Here is a 20495-nt window from a genome sequence, read left to right as displayed (position 1 = left end):
AACAAGACTCTATCTCAAAAAGAAAAGAAAAGAAAAGAAAAAAAATCTGATAAGTACAATGAAGGAAATGAGGTAGGTGCAGTGAGAGAGAGAGAAGACAAGGACAGTCCCCTCGAAAGGGTCGCTAAGAAAGGCCTTTCTGGAGAGTGACATTTGCACTGAGACCTAAAAGGAAGAGAGAGGGGAGACTCATCCGGGTGAGGGCAGCCTAGTCTGACTCCGTGGGAGGAAAGCCTGGTGTTCTGGAGCTCATGGGAAGCCCGTGAGCCATGCTCTTACATACATGTTGTAGACTGTCAGAGCAGTGCAGAGACTTGCCCAAGACCACATGGCCCAGGAGCGATGGGGTGGGTGTTTGGAAAAAGGTCTGTTGTTCCTTGAATTGGCATTAGCCTTTCTGTCAGTGTGTTCTTGCAGTCAGTGCCAACACCCCAATCACACACAGGTTGGCTGCCTTTGTCCACACCAGCCCGTCACTGCCCAGAGCTTGGGGCACCATGGGTGGTGGAGGTATCTGGGCACTTGCTGAGCAGGAGGCAGCGGAGGTGTGAGTGGCGTGGGAGGTGTGGGTGACTTCATGCTGCCCCAACACCTGCTGCGAAAACAGTGTGAGTCACAGGGCAGGGATGGCTTCGAGATCCCCAAGTCAGACCCCACCCAGGTCGGCCAGCACAGACACAGTCTCCAAGCGGACCTGCCCACCCACACCTCCTCTCCTTGTCTAAGACCCTCCTCAATGGCCTGCAGTTCCGGAGTGCAGCGTGGGACTGCAACCTCCACAAAGTCACTTCTTTGCTGCAAGACTTGAGACTTCACCAGCCTTGCTCTCCTCTGCTGAACGAGGATGTGGATGTATACGAAAGAAACAGACCTGGGATCAGAACCCATGCCCACTTGGCTCCACAGCCTGGTCGTTCCATCATGCCAGGTGGAAGGGCTTCTTGCAATGGGTCTCACTGAGAGGCGAGTTTAGTATTCTCGGCTCTCTCCAGCATCCAGATCACCTGGGAGTTTCACGGACTTTGGGACCTGCCTTGAGTTATTTCGGTTTAATTAACTCGAGGTGAGATCCAGTCATCGACAGTACCTTTTAAGTGCTCCCCAGGTGATACAAATGGACCCCCACGGCTGACAATTGCTGATCCAACCCCTTCATTTTACAAAGTAGGAGACTGGTCAGGTGTGGTGGCTTACACCTGTAATCCCAGCACTTTGGGAGGCCAAGGTGGGTGGATTGCTTGAGCCCAAGAGTTTGAGACCAGCCTGGGCAACATGGCAAAAACCCGTCTCAACAAAAAATACAAAAAATTAGCATGTTGGTGTGCACCTGTAGTCCCAGCTACTTGGAAGGCTGAGGTGGAAGGATCACTCGAGGTCAGGAGGCTGAGGCTACAGTGAGCCGTGATTTCACACTCCAGCCGGGGGCGACAGAGTGAGACTCTCTCGAGAAAACAAAAAAACCAATCAAACAAAAAAATGAGAATTCTGAGGCCCAGGGACGCTGAGTGACTTCTCCAATGCTCATAGCCAGCTGCAGCTGGAGTTCTCAAGTTCTCCCCCTGACATGAAAGAACTATAGTAATAAAGCCACGTATAAAGCCGCAGTGGAGAGCAGGAGCTTTAATCAGACAGAGTTGGATTCAAATCCTGCATTGCCACTTACAGGCTATATGACCTGCAGCAAATCACTTCACCCCTCAGACCCTCAGGATCTTCATCTGTTAAAATAGTGGTCATGTGAGGGCCACATGAGATAGTGTATGCATAGAAGAGGTGCTTATTAAACAGGCTCTGTTCCTACAAGAGCCTTTCTGTAGAGTTTGATAGACATTTATGGAGCATCAGCTACGTGCTGGTCCCTGTTTCTATGGCTAGAGTTGCAGAATTGGGCTTAGGGAGGGGCAGCGAAGATAGTAAACAGACTGAACACAATGGGAGGTGCTACGTTAGCAGTAATGCAGGGGCTGTGGGGACACAGCCAGGGAAGGCTTCCTAGAGGAGGTGATGGTCTGACTGAGTATTGACAAATGAGTCAGGAGTTCGGTAGGTGAGGAGGTGAGGAAAGGGCATTCCGGGAGGAGGGAACAGCCGGAGCAAAGGCTCTGAGGCTACAGACAGAAGCTCAAAGAGCATCTGCTAATCCCACCTTCTGAAGCTTGACCTGCCGACTTGAGATGAGGGAAAGAGCATGAAGACAGGAGTGGCTGTTTCAAGGGCCCCTTTCCTAGTAGACTTGGGGAATGAGCATTTATTGGATGACGACTTGATGCTAAATCTTCTGCACCTGTAAACCCACCCTGTCTTCAAAACAGCATTCAGGGTGGGAAACATCACTCACGTTTTGCACATACAGTTCATGCCCAGGCTCACTGTGCTGCAGAACTGAATCAAGCAGTGTGACTGCAGTGTGGAGCCGCATCCTCTGCTCTTGCCATTTCATGTCCTGGTCCCCAGCCCTTGTCAGAAGTGGTTTTTGTTTGTTTGTTTTTGTTTTAAGAGATGAGGTCTTCCAATGAGCAGAAGTCTCTAGAGGGGATGCAGAAGATGGAGAAGGAGGAGAGTCCCACGAACGACACTCAAGAGGAGGATGTGGACGCTGTGGAAGCGGGTGGGGAAGAAGGGGACCTGGAGGGCAGCAGCAGTGAGGTGGCCCAGTGGGCTGACCAGGAGCAGTGGTTCGGCACGCAGTGAGGGGGTGGCAGCTCTGTGGCCGCACTGGCCTGCCCTGCTCTGAGCACTTCTGTGGACTGAAGGACCCGTAGGAGCCTGCTCTCGGGAGGACAATGATTCAGCATGGGATTGCAGCAGGGGTCTCTGCCCCCTTGCTCCCGATTCCTAGTCGTGACTTCATCTCTAAAGCAGAGCCTGATCAGCCTTCTGGAGCATGTGTCTCCATCCTCCCCTGCTCCAGCCAGGGAGACTGAGGGAGTGCCCCGAGACCCACACAGACGCTGGGGCTTCTGGGCCAAGAGTACTTTTTATATAACTAATTTCTAAATCCAAAAGCTCAAGGAATAGACAGGGTTCCGTGTGTGACACGGATGGGTCTGAAGGAGTGACCCGCCAACCCAGCACAATAGCATCATCTCCCAAGTCGGATGGCAACACGATCTGGCCCTGGGGGGCTTCCTGCTCCCGGAAGTCATCGTCCTGGGCCCTCCAGACATCCCTCGTCATCTTGCTTCCTTCTGCATTTTTTTTTTTTTTTTTTTTGAGACAGAGTTTCGCCCTTGTTACCCAGGCTGGAGTGCAATGGCGCGATCTCGGCTCACCGCAACCTCCGCCTCCTGGGCTCAGGCAATTCTCCTGCCTCAGCCTCCTGAGTAGCTGGGATTACAGGCACGTGCCACCATGCCCAGCTAATTTTTTGCACTTTTAGTAGAGATGGGGTTTCACCATGTTGACCAGGATGGTCTCGATCTCTCGACCTCGTGATCCACCCGCCTCGGCCTCCCAAAGTGCTGGGATTACAGGCTTGAGCCACCATGCCCGGCTCCTTCTGCATTTTAGTGATGCCTGAAGCTCAGAATAGTTTTCCTCTTTGCTTAGCTGTAACTTGCCTGTGAGCCTGGGCTGATCTGAGAAGCAATGTGATGAGAGAATGAACAGAGGTGCACCTGGGGCAGTTCCCTAATAAAACTGGTTTGTACCGTCAAAAAGAGAGAGAGAGAGAGAGAGATGGGGTCTTGCTATGTTTCCCAGGCTGGAGTGCAGTGGCTATTTATGGGCATGATCTTAACACACTACAGCCTTGAACTCCTGAGCTGAAGGGATGCTCAGGTCTCAGCTTCCCAAATAGCTGAGACTACAGGTGTGCGCCACTGTGCCTGGCAGATGGAGTCTGTGTGTGGGTCTGGCCCATCCACTGGCCTGGTCAAACCCTGAGTTTTCACTCTTGGCTCTGGCTGGCTGGTCAGCCCCTGCGGAGTTTCCATACCCTTGAGTCAGTAGAGCAGAACAGCCTGGTTCTGCTTCAAGGGCACCTGGATCAATGCCTTTCGCCCGCACTCACCTGCACCCTGCAGCCCAAAGGTTGTATTTACATCAGTCAAAGTCCCCAGGAGAGGGATGCAGCATCTTGCAAGCCTAGCTTTGCCCGGTGAAGCCAGCACCCCAGGAAAACTCCTAAAAACAGGAGCATTCAGGCTTCTGGAGAAAAGCCTCCCTGAGCAGCCAGGCCTGGTCTGCTTCTGCCAACCCTCTAGGCCCAGCTCACGTGCTGTCCTCATGCCTAAGGCACTGCAGTCACTGGAACCTTCTTCCCACCCCTGTTCTTGCTCCCTGCCATATCTGGGTCTTTGCACAGGCGATTCTCACTACCCGGAACACTTTTCCCTTCTCCCTTAACCTGGGCAATGCCATCCTTGGCACTCAGCTATTTCCTCTTTAAGCACCCCTGACCTCCCCACCATGTTGAGTATCTCAGCACCAAGCACCTCTCCCCCATCACTGCCAAGTTGATCCTCACGTCTCCTCCCTTCTATCTGCCCCACATTCCCTGTCCTGGGTCCAGTCCTATGCTCTAGCCCATTCCTCCATAATCCAGCTCTTTCTAGCTGGCAACCAACAAATTCACTTTATGAAATGTGTAGTTTTTTTTAAATCAGTATTTCTTACATTCAGATAGCTGTTCAGTGTTAAAGCAAACATTATAAAACATCCATTTAAAAAGACAGATTGAGGGCGGGAGTGGTGGCTCACCCTTGTAATCCCAGCACTTAGGGAGGCCGAGGCGGGCGGATCACCTGATGTCAGGAGTTAAGACAAGCCTGAGCAACATGGCAAAACCTCATCTCTATTAAAAATAACAAAAATTAGCTGAGCGTGGTGGCACACAACTGTAATCCCAGCCCCTTGGGAAGCTGAGGCAAGCGAATCGCTTGAACCCTGGAGGCAGAGGTTACAGTGAGCCAAGATTACACCACTGTACTCCATCCTGGGTGACAGAGCGTAATTCCATCTCAAATACATAAATACATAAAAAGATAGATGGAAAGCCATTAGAAAAAGATACAGAGAAGTCTTTCAGGTTCCTGGACTGAATTTGCTACTGAGGTTGAATATATAACCTACCTAAGGGCTTCCTAGCACCCAAGGCAAAAGGGGAAATATACTTTGTTATAGTAGTTTGGCTCTGGGAGAACTTGTTTCTTTGAAATAACATATTTTTACTTCCTCAGCTTGGAAGGGCTATACATAAAACAGCTGATATTGCAGTGAAGGCATCTGAGGAAATGGTTTCCTATTCTGCCTGCATTCCTGTCCCCTCTGGTAGTCTCCCTGTGCTCATCCCAACTAATGCCCAGGAATTCCTTCCCCTTCTCTGCTCCACCCTGGCCTACTTTCTCAGCTGTGTTTCCCTGACTCTGGGTTCTCTGCAAAACCAAGTCTCCCTTCAGCGGAAGTGTTCACATTTGGGCCAGGTGACCCCTGTGAAGGAAACAGCGGTGGAGATTCATAAACTAAAACAGGGACTGGAATGGGTAACTTTGCACATCTTGTCCAGGTCTAGCCTTCAGGGTCTGTGAATCTGTACTGAGTGACTGAAGTGCAACCCTACTCCCCACCATAGTAATTCCAACTTCTGTATGGTTCCTCACAAAAAAAAAAAAACAAAAAAACAAAAAAACAGTTGAGTTCAAATCCCACAACTTTAAAGCTGCCTTCTCTAGATTAGTGCCCATGTCCCACTCGGCTTCAGCTTCTTAACATAGATAACTGTAAGGCGTTGTGGGGTGCTTCATGATGGTACATGCCCAACGATTATTTATGTATATCCTTACTCTGTCATGAATAGAAAATCATTTGCAGCAGCTCATAAAAAACAAATAAACCAGAGCTGGGCGTGGTGGTACATGCCTGGAACCCCAGATATCCAGAGAAGGCTGAGGCAGGAGAATGCCTTGTGCCCTGGAGTTTAAGATCAGCCTGGGCAACAGAGTGAGATCCCCATCACTAAAAAAATAAAATTAAATTAAAAAATAAGAATCTTCTGGCTGGGTGCAGTGGCTGACACCTATAATCCCAGCACTTTGGGAGGCAGAGTAGGGCAGATCACTTGAGGTCAGAAGTTTGAGACTAGCCTGGCTAATGTGGTGAAACCCCATCTCTACTAAAAATACAAAAAAAATTAGCCAGGCTTGGTGGCATATGCAGCTACTTGGGAGGCTGAGGAAGCAGAATCACTTGAATCTGGGAGGCAGAGGTTGCAGTGAGCCAAGATCACGCCATTGTACTCAAGCCTGAGAGAAGGAGTGAGTCTCTGTCTCAATCAGTAAGAATCTTCCTCAACATTCTTACAGCAAAATGAATGAGTTGATTAATTTTTTTTTTCTTTTATTTATTTATTTATTTATTTTTGAGACGGAGTTTCGCTCTTGTTACCTAGGCTGGAGTGCAATGGCACGGTCTCGGCTCACCGCAACCTCCGCCTCCTGGGCTCAGGCAATTCTCCTGCCTCAGCCTCCTGAGTAGCTGGGATTACAGGCACACGCCACCATGCCCAGCTAATTTTTTGTATTTTTAGTAGAAACGGGGTTTCACCACGTTGACCAGGATGGTCTCGACCTCTTGACCTCGTGATCCACCCGCCTCGGCCTCCCAAAGTGCTGGGATTACAGGCGTGAGCCACCGCACCCAGCCTATTTATTTTTTTTAAAGATGGGGTTTCACACGGTAGCCAGGCTGGTCTTGAACTCCTGACCTCAGGTGATCCACCCACCTTGGCCTCCCAAAGTGCTGGGATTACAGGCATGAGCCACTGTACCAGGCCAAGTTGATTAATTTAAATAAAGCAAAACAACTGCACTTACCAGAAAGTTAAGATAATAGACAAGTTGTCTCATCCCAGCTCTCCCACTTGAAGGCTGTGTGATCTTACGCAAGTGGTTTCATCGCTCTAAGCCTCAGTTTCCTTGTCTGTAAAATGTGATAATAGTAGTACCTATCCCCATTGGGCTATTGTATAACTAAATATATGAATACAGAGGACACTTAGCACAATGCCTGGCATACAGTACCTAGACAAGATATTTTAGCAGTTTTTATTTATTTATTTATTTGAGACGGAGTCTTGCTCTGTCACCCAGGCTGAAGTACAGTGGCTCGATCTCGGCTCACTGCAACCTCCACCTCCTGGGTTGAAACGATGCCCCTGCCTCAGCCTCCCTAGTAGCTGGGATTACAGGTGCCTGCCACCATGTCTGGCTAATTTCTGTATTTTGAGTAGAGAAGGGGTTTTACCATGTTGTTCAGGCTGGTCTTAAACTCCTCGCCTCAGGTGATCCGCCTGCCTTGGCCTCTCAAAGTGCTGGGATTATAGGCGTGAGCCACCATGCCTGGTCAAAGTTTTTATTTTTATGATGATGATGCAATCTAGTATTCTCTTTATAAAAAAGTAATCTGGGTAAAGCTGAGCTGCTCCAAAGCCAGTCTCAGCCCCCTGCTGAATTAGAAACACTACTTTCTCCTCTGGAAAAAAACAAAACAAAACTGCAAAACAACTTAAATCTTTATCCAATTCTTTTAAGAATGTTAAAGCAGATATCATCCATAATCTCAATAAAACTTCCTCCAATTTCCTCCCTGCCGCTTTCTCTCTCTCTCTCTCCCTTACCCTCCTCCTGCCTGACGCCTAACCCTTTCGCAATATCTCACAGCACAGCAGCCCCCAAATCTGCATCTGGATCCCCCAAATACTCCCTCAAAGCTCAGCCTGTGCTCCAGCCTCCCCCATTTTTCCCACCTCTCAGCCTCTGTCCTTTCTCTTGTAGCTTGTTTCTTCCTCCCCCACCTCCACCCATTACCCCAGATCCACAGGATAAAGCCCAGGCTGCAGCTGCCTGACACAGCAAGATGCCTTCCTCAGAGCGGGCAGGGAGGAAGGGAGGCTCTGAAAATGTTCATACTGTTTTCCCAAAATGGACATACATCTGTCAATTCAGCTAAATGCAGAATCACATCAAGAAGTTTGCAATGGTTAATATCTGAGGAATGAGATTATAGGCAGGCGTCCCCAAACTTTTTACACAGGGGGCCAGTTCACTGTCCTTCAGACCGTTGGAGGGCCGCCACATACTGTGCTCCTTTCACTGACCACCGATGAAAGAGGTGCCCCTTTCTGAAGTGCGGCGGGGGGCCGGATAAATGGCCTCAGGGGGCCGTATGCCGCCTGCGGGCCGTAGTTTGGGGACGCCTGTTATAGAAACTGTTTCTTCCCATTTTATTCATTTCTGTATTATCTATTCTGCTTTTTTCTCTTTTTTTTTTCTTTTTGAGACAGGGTATCATGCAGCAGTCTCAAACTCCTGGGTTTAAGCAATCCTCCCATCTCAGCCTCCCCAGTAGCTGGGATACAGGCTTGCACCACCATGTCCGACTAATTTTTTAAAAATATATTTAGTAGAGGCCAGGTGCGGTGGCTCATGCCTGTAATCCCAGAACTTTGGGAGGCCGAGGCGAGTGGATCACTTGAGGTCAAGAGTTCGATACTAGCCTGACCAACATCGTGAAACCCTGTCTCTACTAAAAATACAAAAATTAGCTGAGTGTGGTGGCGGGCACCTGTAATTCCAGCTACTCGGGAGGCTGAGGCACAAAAACCGCTTGAATTCAGGAGGCAGAGGTTGCAGTGAGCTGAGATAACACCATTGCACTCTAGCCTAGACAACAGTGAAAATCTGTCTCAAAAAAATGTGTGTGTGTGTGTATGTGTGTTGTGTGCGGGGGTGTGTGTGTGTGTGTGTGTGTGTGTGTGTGTGTGTGTGTGTAGAGACAAGGTCTCACTATGTTGCCCAGGCTGGCGAACTCCTGGCCTCAAGCAATCTTCCTGCCTCAGACTCCCAAAGTGTTGAGATTACAGGCCTGTGCCATGGGGCCCGGTCCACATTGTGTTTTACAGGGACCATGTATTACATTTGAAATTTGACAAAATAGAGATTTATTTTATTTTATTTTATTTATGTTTTCAACATTAAGTAAGGAAAGCAGGGCAGAGGGAAGACATAGTAGAAAAAGTAAGGTGAAATAGGAATAAAGTATCCCGTCTATTCCATTGCTCTTGTATTTAAATCATGTAAAGTTCCCAGGATGGCACCCATACAGACTTGGTAAATAGCAGCTATTGTGGAACTTCCTGGGTCTCTGTCCTTCCCAGAAACTCAACTGCCCAGTTGAAACAGTAATTGGTGGTCCAAGGAGACACAAGAAAGGGGTCCGGCGGGATAGTCTGATCCTGTGTTTTACCAAGAGCCCAGGGCAGGGGGAGGGATCCTGCCTACCTCGCTGCAGGGTTGGATGAGTCAGGAAGAGCCTCACTGGGCCTGACAAGCTCTGCCTGCCTGCACCCTGCTTCTGAGCACGGACTTCCCTCCCCTGCCAGCCTCTTCAGAGCTTCTTCTGCCATCTTCATGACTGTATCCTTTAGATAGGCTGGCTTCTGTTTCTTGGAGAGTCAGGATTTCCCCCGGTGCCTGAAACAGTATTTCAGCTCAGTTATAGAAGACAAAACAACATTAAAAATTAAAAAACTCTTAACAGCGAGTTTCATTCTGTCTGCGTGCTTGTGGTTTGCTCAGCGTGTCCAGCCTCTGTCTGACTTGGCATGTGGCATTACTCCAAAAGCAAAAAATCAGCCAAACCAAAGGGATTCTCTGGGCACCTACTATGTACCAGTCATTACCAAACATCTATTCTGTACAAGATGATGACAGAGGCAAAGCAGAGGAAGAGTAATGCCAGTCATAGCCATGGCCATTTATTGAACACCTGTGAATATGTCTCTCCACACATTCTGGGAGATTCCTTTTGGATCCTGGTAAATCCTAAGGCTGCATGGCTGGAAACCCACCACCTAAACTACAATGCCAGGTATCTCCAGGGTCTTACTCCCTGGCTAATCAGAACCCTTGGACACAGTGATTGGCAGAGGAATTGACACATGTCTCAGTGACAGTGGACGAGACTCAGTTTTGGGAATGTTATTAGAACTGTAGGAAAAAGTGAGTCCCTGTTTCTGTTGGGAGTTGATAAGAGAGTAGGATGTGAGCCACTGCTGCTGGCAGTCATCTTATCATCACGAGTCCAAGAGATGAGGCCAGCAGGGAGGGAGGTGGTCTTCAGAGATGGAGGAAATGAGACTGAATCCTAATGACATCATCTGAGCTCCTCTGGGAGCCATGTCTAAAGCTAGCTCTGCCCCTCTACTTTGCAGTTACACAGGTAAAGAAGTTCTTTCTTTTTGGCTCTGGCCAGTTCAGGCTGGCCTTCTGTGTTTGAGCCCTGATGCTCCAGCTGGGCAGACCCTGTGCCCAGAGGCTTCAGTATTTGGAAGGGACACCTCCCGACATCTCATCCAGTCTCCAGCAGTCGAACAAGGGAGACCTTCTCCTGTCATATAACCACCCGTGTCTGTCTGAGGGCATGGTGAGCCCATGAATGCCAACAGAAACAGCTGCATGCCAGCAAAGGAGCAAAGCCCCTCAAACTAGCTGTGTCTCCATGGGCAAATCCCTTTTTCTCTCTGAACATTGATTTTCTCACCTGCAATATGGAGATGATGTGGGAATCATAGCATCAACCATATAGAATTGACCGAATCAGTCAGATAATGCAGCAAAGCACCTACCACAGAGTCTGGCACATAGTGTTTCCTATGGCTGGCTGTTTCCAGAAAGCTATTTAGAGGAGATGATCTCTGAGGACTCCTGAGGAGTTAAAGGTAAGGGTCAGAGTCGGCAGCAAACTTCACTTGCATGCCTTTGAGCAGTGTAAGACCAGGGGCTGTGTTTTCAGGAGCAGCCTGGTAGAAGGAAGAGACTCAGCCATCACCTCATGAGGCCTTGGTTGTAGTCCTGATTCTGCTGTCAAGCCGGGTGAGTGGCTTTGGAGTGGGTTTGGGCATGCTGACCCTCACTCCCTGCCCCCTCTCCCCACCCCATCCCTTAATGTGCCCCTTTTGGGAACAAGAAAAGCCATAACCTGTCTCCTTTGCTTTCTTCATAGAGCCAGGAGGACCACACCTTGCTCAATGCTGTGTCCCCAAGACTCAGCCCTGAGCTGATGGAGCATTCCAGAATGCCCATTTTATGAGTGATTAAAATGTGGTCATAATACCTATACCTGGCCTTCTGATCTTTTTCTTTTTTTTTTTTTTTTTTCTTTTTGAGATGGGGTCTCATTCTGTCACCCAGCCTAGAGTGCAGTGGCTCGATCTTGGCTCACTGCAACCTCTGCCTCCTGAGTTCAAGTGACTCTCTTGCCTCAGCCTCCAAAGTAGCTGGGTTTATAGGCACATGCCACCCTGCCCAGCTGATTTTTTGTATTTTTGTTAGAGATGGGGTTTTGCCATGTTGGCCAGGCTAGTCTTGAACTCGTGACCTCAAGTGATCTGCCACCAAGACCAGCCTTTTTTTTTTTTTTTTTTTGAAACGGAGTCTCACTCTGCTGCCCAGGCTGGAGTACAGGGGCTTGATCTCGGTTCACTGCAACCTTCGCCTCTGCAGTCCAAGTGATTTTCCTGCCTCAGCCTCCTGAGTAGCTGGGATTATAGGTGCCTGTCACCACGCCCAGCTAATTTTTTTGTATTTTTGGTTGAGACAAGTTTCGCCATGTTGGCCATGTTGGACTCAAACTCCTGATCTCAGGTGATCCAACTGCCTCAGCCTCTCAAAGTGCTGGGATTACAGACATGAGCCACTGTATCTGGCCCTTTTTTCTTCTGGAAACTTCTTGTTGGAGAGCAACAGAGACAGAAAAGCACACAGATCCTAAGGAGACTGCTCAATGATTTTTCCCAGCTGAACTACCCACTTCTCTGTACCTAACCCTTACTAGCATCCAGAAGCTTCCCTGGCACCCTTTCCAGTCATTCCCTCCTCAAAGATGACACAAACCTCACTTCTGACAGCACAGGTTAATTTTGCTTATTTTTGAACTTTATGTAAATGGAGCAATGCTTAAAGAGCTTCTGGTGGTTTCTGAGTTACAAAGGGCCTGCAATGTACATTAACTCCTTAAATCTTCACATCAGTACAGAGAGGTGGGCAAGAATTACGAATCCCATTTCACAGAGGAGAAAACGGGGGTTCAGAGAGGAGAATCCTCTACAATCACATCGCTGGCAAGTGGAGAGCCTGAATAAGTGGGTTTCATTTTTGTGTGTGCCTGGGTCTCCAAGGTCTCTCCAGGCATTAGCCCATGATTCTCAGGAAGACACTTGGAGAATGGCCAGGAATCGTGCACCAGGCCAGGGCAGCTGATGGTTTGAGTTACCCAGCATGGAGGGGAGCTCTGAACTTTCAGGTCTGGTCACCTTTTGAGCATGGCCAGACCCTCCCCTCTACACCATGCTCCCAACTGCTGCACTCAAGGAGCTTTTCCACCTCCACACTGAAGAATTTGGAATGCTGCCAGAAGGAGGAAGCAACGCAGAGATTTCCACAGAGCCCCTCCCTGCCCTCCAGGTTCCCACACAAACTGCCCAGGAGCAGATGGTCTGCTTTGGAACTGACTGTGTGTGCCTAGACCTTCTCTCCCCGACACATCCAGGGCCACTGTGGGTCAGCACCTGGGCAGGGGTTGCAGCCAGCTGCTCTCCTCTTCCCTCCTGCCAATAATTTCTCTGTTTCCGGATTCACCCCAGTCACCAAACATTACAGCCCCCTCACCTCTGTTGGCTGGTAGGCAGGATTCCCAGGGTCTTTCCTTCTGGTCTCATGAACATTCCGTCTGGACTCATGAACTCTTAGACATCCTTCAAAGACCAAAGCCCAATGCCACCAGGATGTCTTTGTCTGTCCTGAACATACACTCATTATGTCCCCTACAAATTAGTTTCTCTTTCTCAGCACAATCCAAATATAATGATCACAAAAGTCACACAACAGTCACCTACAAAAAAACCACAGTTTCACCACACATGCAATGTTTTTATCTTGATGTCTCTTGCAAACTGGGTGACACACAAAGTTGTACCAAATCACAGCCATGTCCTGCTTTTGTGTGGGCACATACAACACATACAAACTACACTACAAAACCCCAGGATTTTTTTCTCAACTTGTTTACAACAGGGACACCACATTTCTTTCTACCATATTACCATGCATTCACAACACGACCCAAATGTGCAGACCACACATCACACACACACACAGGCAGGCGTCTTCTGTTCCCGTCTCCTTCCCTTGTTTTACAAAACCTACATGAGACAGTGTCTCTCCTGGTTCTGCAAATGCGCACGCCTGGAGAGCCACGGCTCCTTCTCTCTGCTTTCCCACCATTCCCTCCCTCACCCCTCTGTCAGGCACGCACGGGGACACACACACACAGCAACGAATCCCAAATATAGCAGACACACACACACAACAACAACAAACCCCAAATATAGTCAGGGCTTTCCTTCTCACAAAAACACACGGGCACGCGGAATCCACCCCTCCCCCCCCTTTCTGGCTCCTTTTCTCCTCCCTCCTCCTCTCATACTCTACACTCACAGACATACACACGCGCGCGCGCGCGCGCGCGCTCAGCTGCAGCGCCCTGGGTCACACTCCAGTGCAGGAGACAGGCAGGAGACAAAGGTCGCTGAGGCTCCCGGCACCCCGCACCCGACACAGTGAAGCCTCTTCCCGGTTCCGCCTGCCCCCAACGCCGGTCTCGGTAAGGTCGGGACCGTGCGCCCTAAAGCCACAGCTCCCGCCCGCGCTGGCCCTCCGGCGTGCGGGCACAGCCCTGGCAGCCGGCTCCCGGCGCGCCAAGGGTTAAGGGCCCGCACGGGCGCGGGGAGTGCGGTCTCCGGGCGTGATTGGCTGCACCGTCCTGGCCCCGCCCCCCCGCGCCCTGCCATTGGCCCCGCGGCGGGCCCGCCCCTCCGGGACTCGGCGCCGAAGCCTCGAGCTCGCCCGCAGGAGCCGAGCGCGCCGCCGGGACCAGACAGCCGAGCCGTCCGAGCAGCGGGGCTGGTAGCCGGGAGCCCGGAGCTGAGAATCTGGAGCCGGGCGCTGGGAGCGGCGCGGGGCCGTGGCGGAGCACGCGAGCTATGGTGAGTGCCGAGCCCGGAGGTCCGGTCCGGTCCAGCCCAGCCTCGACGGTCCCGGGCAGCGGCGCCGCGGATGTCACCCCGGGCCCCCCTGGCTCGCTGGGGGCTGGGCGCCGGCTGCAGCTGCAGCCCCGGCCCGGCTCTCGGAAGGCCTGGAGTCGAGGGGCGCCTGGGCAGAGCGCGGCTCTCCGGGCGGCGCTGTGCTTGCCCCACCGGGGGCGGCCGCGCCGAGCTTGGTTCTGGTCCCGGCCAGATGTGGAGGACTCGGGGTGCCCTGTTCGCTTTGGGGACGGTTGCTGCGGTCTGGCTTGGGTTGTCCTGAAGTCCCTGGTTTCGGCTTGGCTTGGAGACCCAGGGCAGCCGGGCCGGGCTCGCGGGAGGTGACGATTCTGAGGTGGCTGGATGCAGCTGGACCTGAGCGTCCCGGGACACTGAGGTCGGTCTGGGGGCTCGCCTTGGGGTACGGTGGGTGGCGACCCCCGGCGCATTCGGAGGGCTCAGTTGAGGCCCTCTGGGACTGCCGATCCCGCTGTGGTCTAAGGGATGTAGGTGCTGGCGGGGCAGCCAGGTCGGTGCTGTTAGAGACCGGGGGACACTCGGGGACTCTGCACCCAGCGATTCGGTCTCCCCAGCATCTCCCGGTGATGGGTCCTCAGAGGAGGGGCTTGCTGAGGCCGAGTGCTGTCCGCGATGGGCAGGGGCACCAAGGAGAAGGGGAGTTGGGGAGGGGCGTTTCATGGGGGTCTCTGAAGCCCCAGAAGAGAAATCCATTTGATCCAGGCTGAGCTCCCTGGGGGGCTGTTGGGAGGGACATTGTCTCTGGACCTCAAGAGCAAAGGCCCTTCGTCCACTTGTCCAGGGCTGGGTGCTGGCCTCTCCATCACGGGGAGAGAGCCATCTACTTCTCTTTGGCTTATTTCGGGCCACTCTGATTCCCTCTCCTACTTCTGTTCTTTGCCTTGTAAAGTGGGCCCAAGTCACCATAGAGGACTGAGGAGGGACGGTGACTGCCAGTACTTGGATGCAGCCACCTCCACTTCTCTGTGACGCTGCTGCCAAGCTCTAGGGCCCCTGGATGGGACCCCCTGTAAAGCTGGAGTCCCACAGTGGCTCCCTAGGACCAATCCCTGCTCTGCCCAGAGCTGGAGTCCCCTTACAATTCCCTCCGTCTCTCCCCTTCCAGGCCCCTCTTTTCTCACCCAGCTAGGGTCTTCTTCCCTTAGGCATCACCAGTTGCCTCACGAGAGTCAGAAGTAGTGGAATTATGGGTTAAGTTTTTTTTTTTTTTTTTTAGACGGAGTATTGCTCTCTAGCCAGGCTGGAGTGCAGTGGCGCAATCTCGGCTCACTGCAACCTCCGCCTCCTGGGTTCAAGCGATTCTTCTGCCTCAGCCTCCCAAGTAGCTGGGACCACAGGCACATGCCACGAGGCCCCACTAATTTTTGTATTTTTAGTAGAGACGGGGTTTCACCATGTTGGCCAGGATGATCTCGATCTCTTGACCTCATGATCCACCCACCTCGGCCTCCCAAAGTGCTGGGATTACAGGTGTGAGCCACCATGCCCTGCTGAATTATGGGTTAATTCTATATCTTAAGGTGCTTAGAGACCATGTGGGACTCAACCTACCTCCTCTGTTAGGGATCTCACTTCCAATGCCCTGCCCCGATGGTTTCCATGACAGGACCGTGGACCAGCACTGGATTTAGTCTCAGTGTATGGGCACTAAAAGGCAGCAAGACTTTGAGGTTGTATGATCCCCTCTGCCTCTAAGCCCACCCTAAGTTACTCATAAAGACAATTTTTTCTTCCTTAAAAACCACTAAAAAAAGAAAGAGGTCCCCCCACTCTTCCTTGGTGACACTTTATAGATCCTTATAACCTAGGAAGCCCACCAGCCTATTGGGAAGACCCCAGGCTTTGTCATCAAACCCATTTGTATTTGAACCCCATCCCCTCCACTTCCCCACAGGGGCTTTGGTCCATTAGCCTTGAGCTTCAGTTTCCTCATCAGCAAGATGAGATGCTAGTGCTTATCTCAGAAGGGTGAGATAACCCAAGTAAGAGAGCTCTTTGCCTGAATACAGCTTAGTTTCCTGTCTTTTTTTTTGAGATGGAGTTTTGCTCTGTCGCCAGGATAGAGCGCAGTGGCGCAATCTCAGCTCACTGCAACCTCCGCCTCCCCGGTACAAGTGATTCTCCTGACTCAGCCTCCCTAGTAGCTGGGACTGCAGGCGCATGCCACCATGCCCAGCTAATTTTTATATTTTTAGTAGAGATGGGATTTCACCATGTTGGCCAGGATGGTCTCGATCTTTTGACCTCCTGATCCACGTGCCTCGGCTCCCTAAAGTGCTGGGATTACAGGCTTGAGCCACCGCGCCCAGCTTAGTTTCCTTTCTTTTCCAAGCTTGAGTCCACGCTGGGAAGTTCTACCTAACATCTAACCTATTTGCTGGGGTTGTCTCTGGAATCCAAGAACAAAGGCCCTTCATCCACCTGTCCAGGGCTAGGTGCTGGTCTTTCCAGCACAGGGACAGAGGCCACCTATTTGCTCATCTGAAATAAGGATGAAAGTTTATCATGTTGTAGGGAGGAGACCATGACACTTTCATCTATCATTCAGCCAGGATGCATTGAACACTTACTATAAACTAAACCCCGTGTGAAGGAGGAAGGAACTGACCAAATAAACATTGTCAAGGGAGCTTCCACCAGGCCATAAATGTCTGCACTGGTCCTCAGGCTAGCTGGCACACCCTTGGAGAGGCGGAAATATGCCGGGTGGGGGGCTCTCTCCAGGTTGGAGAGATGAGAGAAAGCTTCATGGAGCAGGTGACATCTGAACTGGAAGGGATGTCCCAGGAGGGGGACCCGTATGACAGAGGACCAGAGTATGAGCGCACAGGACAGGCTCCTGGTAAGGCTGGAGTAGGGCTGGCCTGGCACCTGGCTATGAAGGGACCAGGAAAGAGAAGAGAAAGAGGGGAAAAAGGTTGTTTGGGCCAGAGTTCGAGGCTGAGGAAGTCCACAGTAGATTGTTGACGGGCTGGGTGTACATGGGGTGGAGGCTGATGTCAGGCCTCCCTGGCCCCTGTCATTTTAATTTCCTCTAAACACTGGTTCCTGTGCTGTCATTCCTGAAGCGGGGGTGATTTGGGGCTGTTTGTTCCCTGGATCTCCTGCTCCGTGGCTTTTAAACAAATCCAGCACTCCCTCCTCTGTAGTGTGACCAAGTTGTCCCTGGCCCCTGAGTTCCTAATGGGGCATGTTTGCAGAGCATGAGTGTGTGTGTGTTTGTGTGTGTGTGTGTCTGTGTGTGTCTGTGTGTGTCTGTATATGTATCTCTGTGTGTGTCCGAGTGTGTCTGTGTTTGTGTCTGTATGTGTCTGTGTGTTTGTGTGTATGTGTCTCTGTGTGTGTCTGAGTGTGTCTGTGTGTGTGTGTGTGTGTGTCTTGTGTGATGTGTTTCCTGTTGTCCTCACTGAATCTCCCTGGCGGTCCCAGCTCCCCACCCACATCTCTAATCCCTTGGCAGGGAGTCAGTGCTGTTCTTAAAGGCCTCTGTTCTCCAAGGCCTCGGGTGGACCCTCTCCCCCGCTTCCCTTCAGTGCAGGCCGTGGGCCGAGAGTTCTGAGGAGGCTTTTTATATCTCCTGCCTCCAGTTGTACTCAAAGCACCCTATGGCAGGCACAGAGAGGTGAAGGAGGTTGCCCAGGGTCACAGAGCAAGATAGTATCCGAGCAGGCACGAACCTCCTAGACGTTTGGAGGGTTAACCTGGCAGACAGTTTGGGGGAAGGAGGCCCAACCCATCATCCCCCATCTGCAGTTGTGGCACCTTAGGAATGTTCCTTTTTGTTTTATTCCAAGCTGGGGGCTGAGTTGAGGCCACCACTGAGGGTTGGGAATGCTCTTTACTATACCAGCAGTTGAGTTGAAACAGGGCCCAAGGCTGAGGTTTGAATCTTGGATGTACTACCAGCTTGCTGTGTGACCTGGGGTTGGCCATCCCCCCCCGTCTCTGTGCCCCCTTTCCTACAAAGTGGGGCAGATTTGCTCCACCTCTCAAGTTATCGTGAGGATACAATGGATGTAGAAACACTGTGAAAACTATTAAGAATGTGAGGGAGTCGGGGCGCGGTGGCACACACCTGTAATCCCGGCACTCTGGGAGGCTGAGGTGGGAGGATCACTTGAGGCTAGGAGTTCAAGATCAGCCAGGGCAACATAGTGAGATCCTATCTTTTAAAAAAAAAAAAAAGTGGGGGAAATGTTACTGTTTGAAGACAGGAGACCAACTATGTGCCCCCACGTCACTCTGGTGCCTCTCAGGCACTCCAGAGGGGGCTCCCAGAGCACAGTGGGTACTTTTCCCTGGGCAGCCTGTGCCCCTGCTGCTAAAGGGCTACTGAGGCCTCCTTGCATTGCTGCACTCTTTTGGGAAACAAGGTAACAACCTTTTGTTAAAGAATAAATACACTGTTTTCCCTGCAGAGTTGGGGAGGCCGGGAAAGAACAGGGTTTGAAGCATGAGAGGGCTGCAGGGTGGGCTTGGCAGAATGTTCTGGGCATTAGCCCAGAAAACCAGCTTGGCCAAGTCCACACTTTCATGTCTACAGTGAGAGAGGAACCATGAGCAAATGTTTACAATTCTTTGTGCTTCTGCTCAATTTTTTTTACTCTCCAATTGACTGGGTAAGCCCCCCCTCCACCTCCACCTCGCCATAGTCAAAGTGCTTCATTCATTCGTTCATTCACTCACTCACCAAACAAGTCCGCCCGGCACAACGCGAGGCCTGGGGGCTGTGGTCAGTGTGTGTGAGACTGAGGTCTCTCTCTCCCACAGTCTGATGGACAGCTAGGCACACAGATGAAGAGCAGCAACTTACAAATGCAATTACTGTTGCCAAGGAGACACGGGGGGAAGGGGGGCTCTGTGGGAGTGGACGGGGAACCTGACCTGAGGATCAGAAAAGGCTCCCTGCAAAGCCATAGCGTAAAGAATGAGTGGGACTGGGAAGAGGGTTCTGGGTAGGGAGCAGAATGCGCGAGAGGACAGACCACTGCTTCAGGAATGGCTCATTCGGAGGCGCAGGGGATCATGCTTAGGACGGGGCCCTGGAGGGTGCACTCAGAGATGGTCATATTAAGGCTCTGGGGCTCAATCCTAAGGGCAGTGGGAGCCACTCAGGAGTGAGTTTGTTTATTTATTTATTTATTTATTTATTTATTTATTTATTGAGACGGAGTTTCGCTCTTGTTACCCAGGCTGGAGTGCAATGGCGCGATCTCGGCTCACCGCAACCTCCGCCTCCTGGGTTCAGGCAATTCTCCTGCCTCAGCCTCCTGAGTAGATGGGATTACAGGCACGCGCCACCATGCCCAGCTAATTTTTTGTATTTTTAGTAGAGACGGGGTTTCACCATGTTGACCAGGATGGTCTCAACATCTTGACCTCGTGATCCACCCGCCTCGGCCTCCCAAAGTGCTGGGATTACAGGCTTGAGCCACTGCGCCCGGCTTATTTTTTTAAATTTATTTTTTGAGACAGAGTCTCGCCCTGTCACCCAGGCTGGAGTGCAATGGCGTGATCTTGGCTCACTGCAACCTGCACTTCCTGGGTTCAAGCGATTCCCCTGCCTCAGCCTCCCAAGTAGCTGGGATCACAGGCACGTGCCTTCACGCCCAGCTAATTTTTATATTTTTAGTAGAGACGGGGGTATCACCATGTTGGCTAGGCTGCTCTCTAACTCTTGACCTAGTGATCCACCCACCTTGGTCTCCCGAAGTGTTGGGATTACAGGCGTGAACCACCGTGCCTGACCAGGAGTTAATTTTTAAAATTCTATTTATTTATGTTTGAGAGAGAGTCTCGCTCTGTCGCCCAGGCTAGAGTGCAGTGGCACAATCTCAGCTTACTGCAAGTTTTGTCTCCTGGGTTCAAGTGATTCTCCTCAACCTTCTGAGTAGCTGGGATTACAACGCTTGCACCACCATGCCTGACTAATTGTTGTATTTTGTTGTTGTTGTTATTTTTTTGTTGTTTTTTTTTAGAGATGGGGTTTCAGTATGTTGGTCAGGCTGGTCTCGAACTCCTGACCTCAGGTGATCCGCCCGCCTTGGCCTCCTATAGTGCTGGGATTACAGGTGCGAGCCACCATGCCTGGCCAATTTTTGTATTTTTTAGTAGACACTTGCTTTTGCCATGTTGCCCAAGCTGGTCTTGAACACTTGACCTCAAGTGATCCACCTGCCTCAGCCTCCCACAGTGCTGGGATTATAGGTGTGAGCCACCACACCCGGCCTCCTGGGGAGTTTAGAGTGCGGGGAGTGACATGGTCGGATTTGCATTCTGAGATGGACAGAGGCTGCTTTGTGGCGAGTGCGTAGGAGGGGTGAGGCTGAGGGCTGGAAAAGCAGCGAGGAGGCACCTGGAGGGCCCTGGGAGAAAGCTG

The 20495-nt window shown here is 51.2% G+C and overlaps 1 protein-coding gene and 1 long non-coding RNA gene across 4 annotated transcripts in view; one reads left to right on the top strand and one right to left on the bottom strand.

Moving 5' to 3' along the window:
* Positions 1–7860: 7860 nt before the first annotated feature.
* Positions 7861–13763, bottom strand: LOC104652469 (uncharacterized). 2 transcript variants are annotated; one of them, XR_745782.3, is made up of 3 exons: positions 13494–13763; positions 12666–12888; positions 7861–9470 (listed from the first exon to the last, which is right to left on the bottom strand). It is a non-coding gene; the product is annotated as an uncharacterized LOC104652469 (long non-coding RNA). The 2 variants fall into 2 exon arrangements; XR_012512326.1 differs by lacking the exon at positions 13494–13763 and adding an exon at positions 13377–13486.
* A 96-nt stretch (positions 13764–13859) lies between these two features.
* The window catches only part of ECE1 (endothelin converting enzyme 1), a 132185-nt gene continuing 125549 nt past the window's right edge, over positions 13860–20495 (top strand). The window contains exon 1 of one of the 2 annotated variants that reach the window (XM_010345483.3): positions 13860–14041. In XM_010345483.3, the coding sequence (XP_010343785.1) occupies positions 14039–14041 (3 nt within the window). In that variant the 5' untranslated portion in view covers positions 13860–14038. The remainder of the gene's footprint in view (positions 14042–20495) is intronic. The other variant, XM_010345484.3, reaches the window with a different exon arrangement.

This window comes from Saimiri boliviensis, chromosome 11, assembly GCF_048565385.1.
Source record: "Saimiri boliviensis isolate mSaiBol1 chromosome 11, mSaiBol1.pri, whole genome shotgun sequence".
Classification (NCBI taxonomy): Eukaryota; Metazoa; Chordata; class Mammalia; order Primates; family Cebidae; genus Saimiri; species Saimiri boliviensis.
This window is presented reverse-complemented; position numbering and strand designations above follow the sequence as displayed.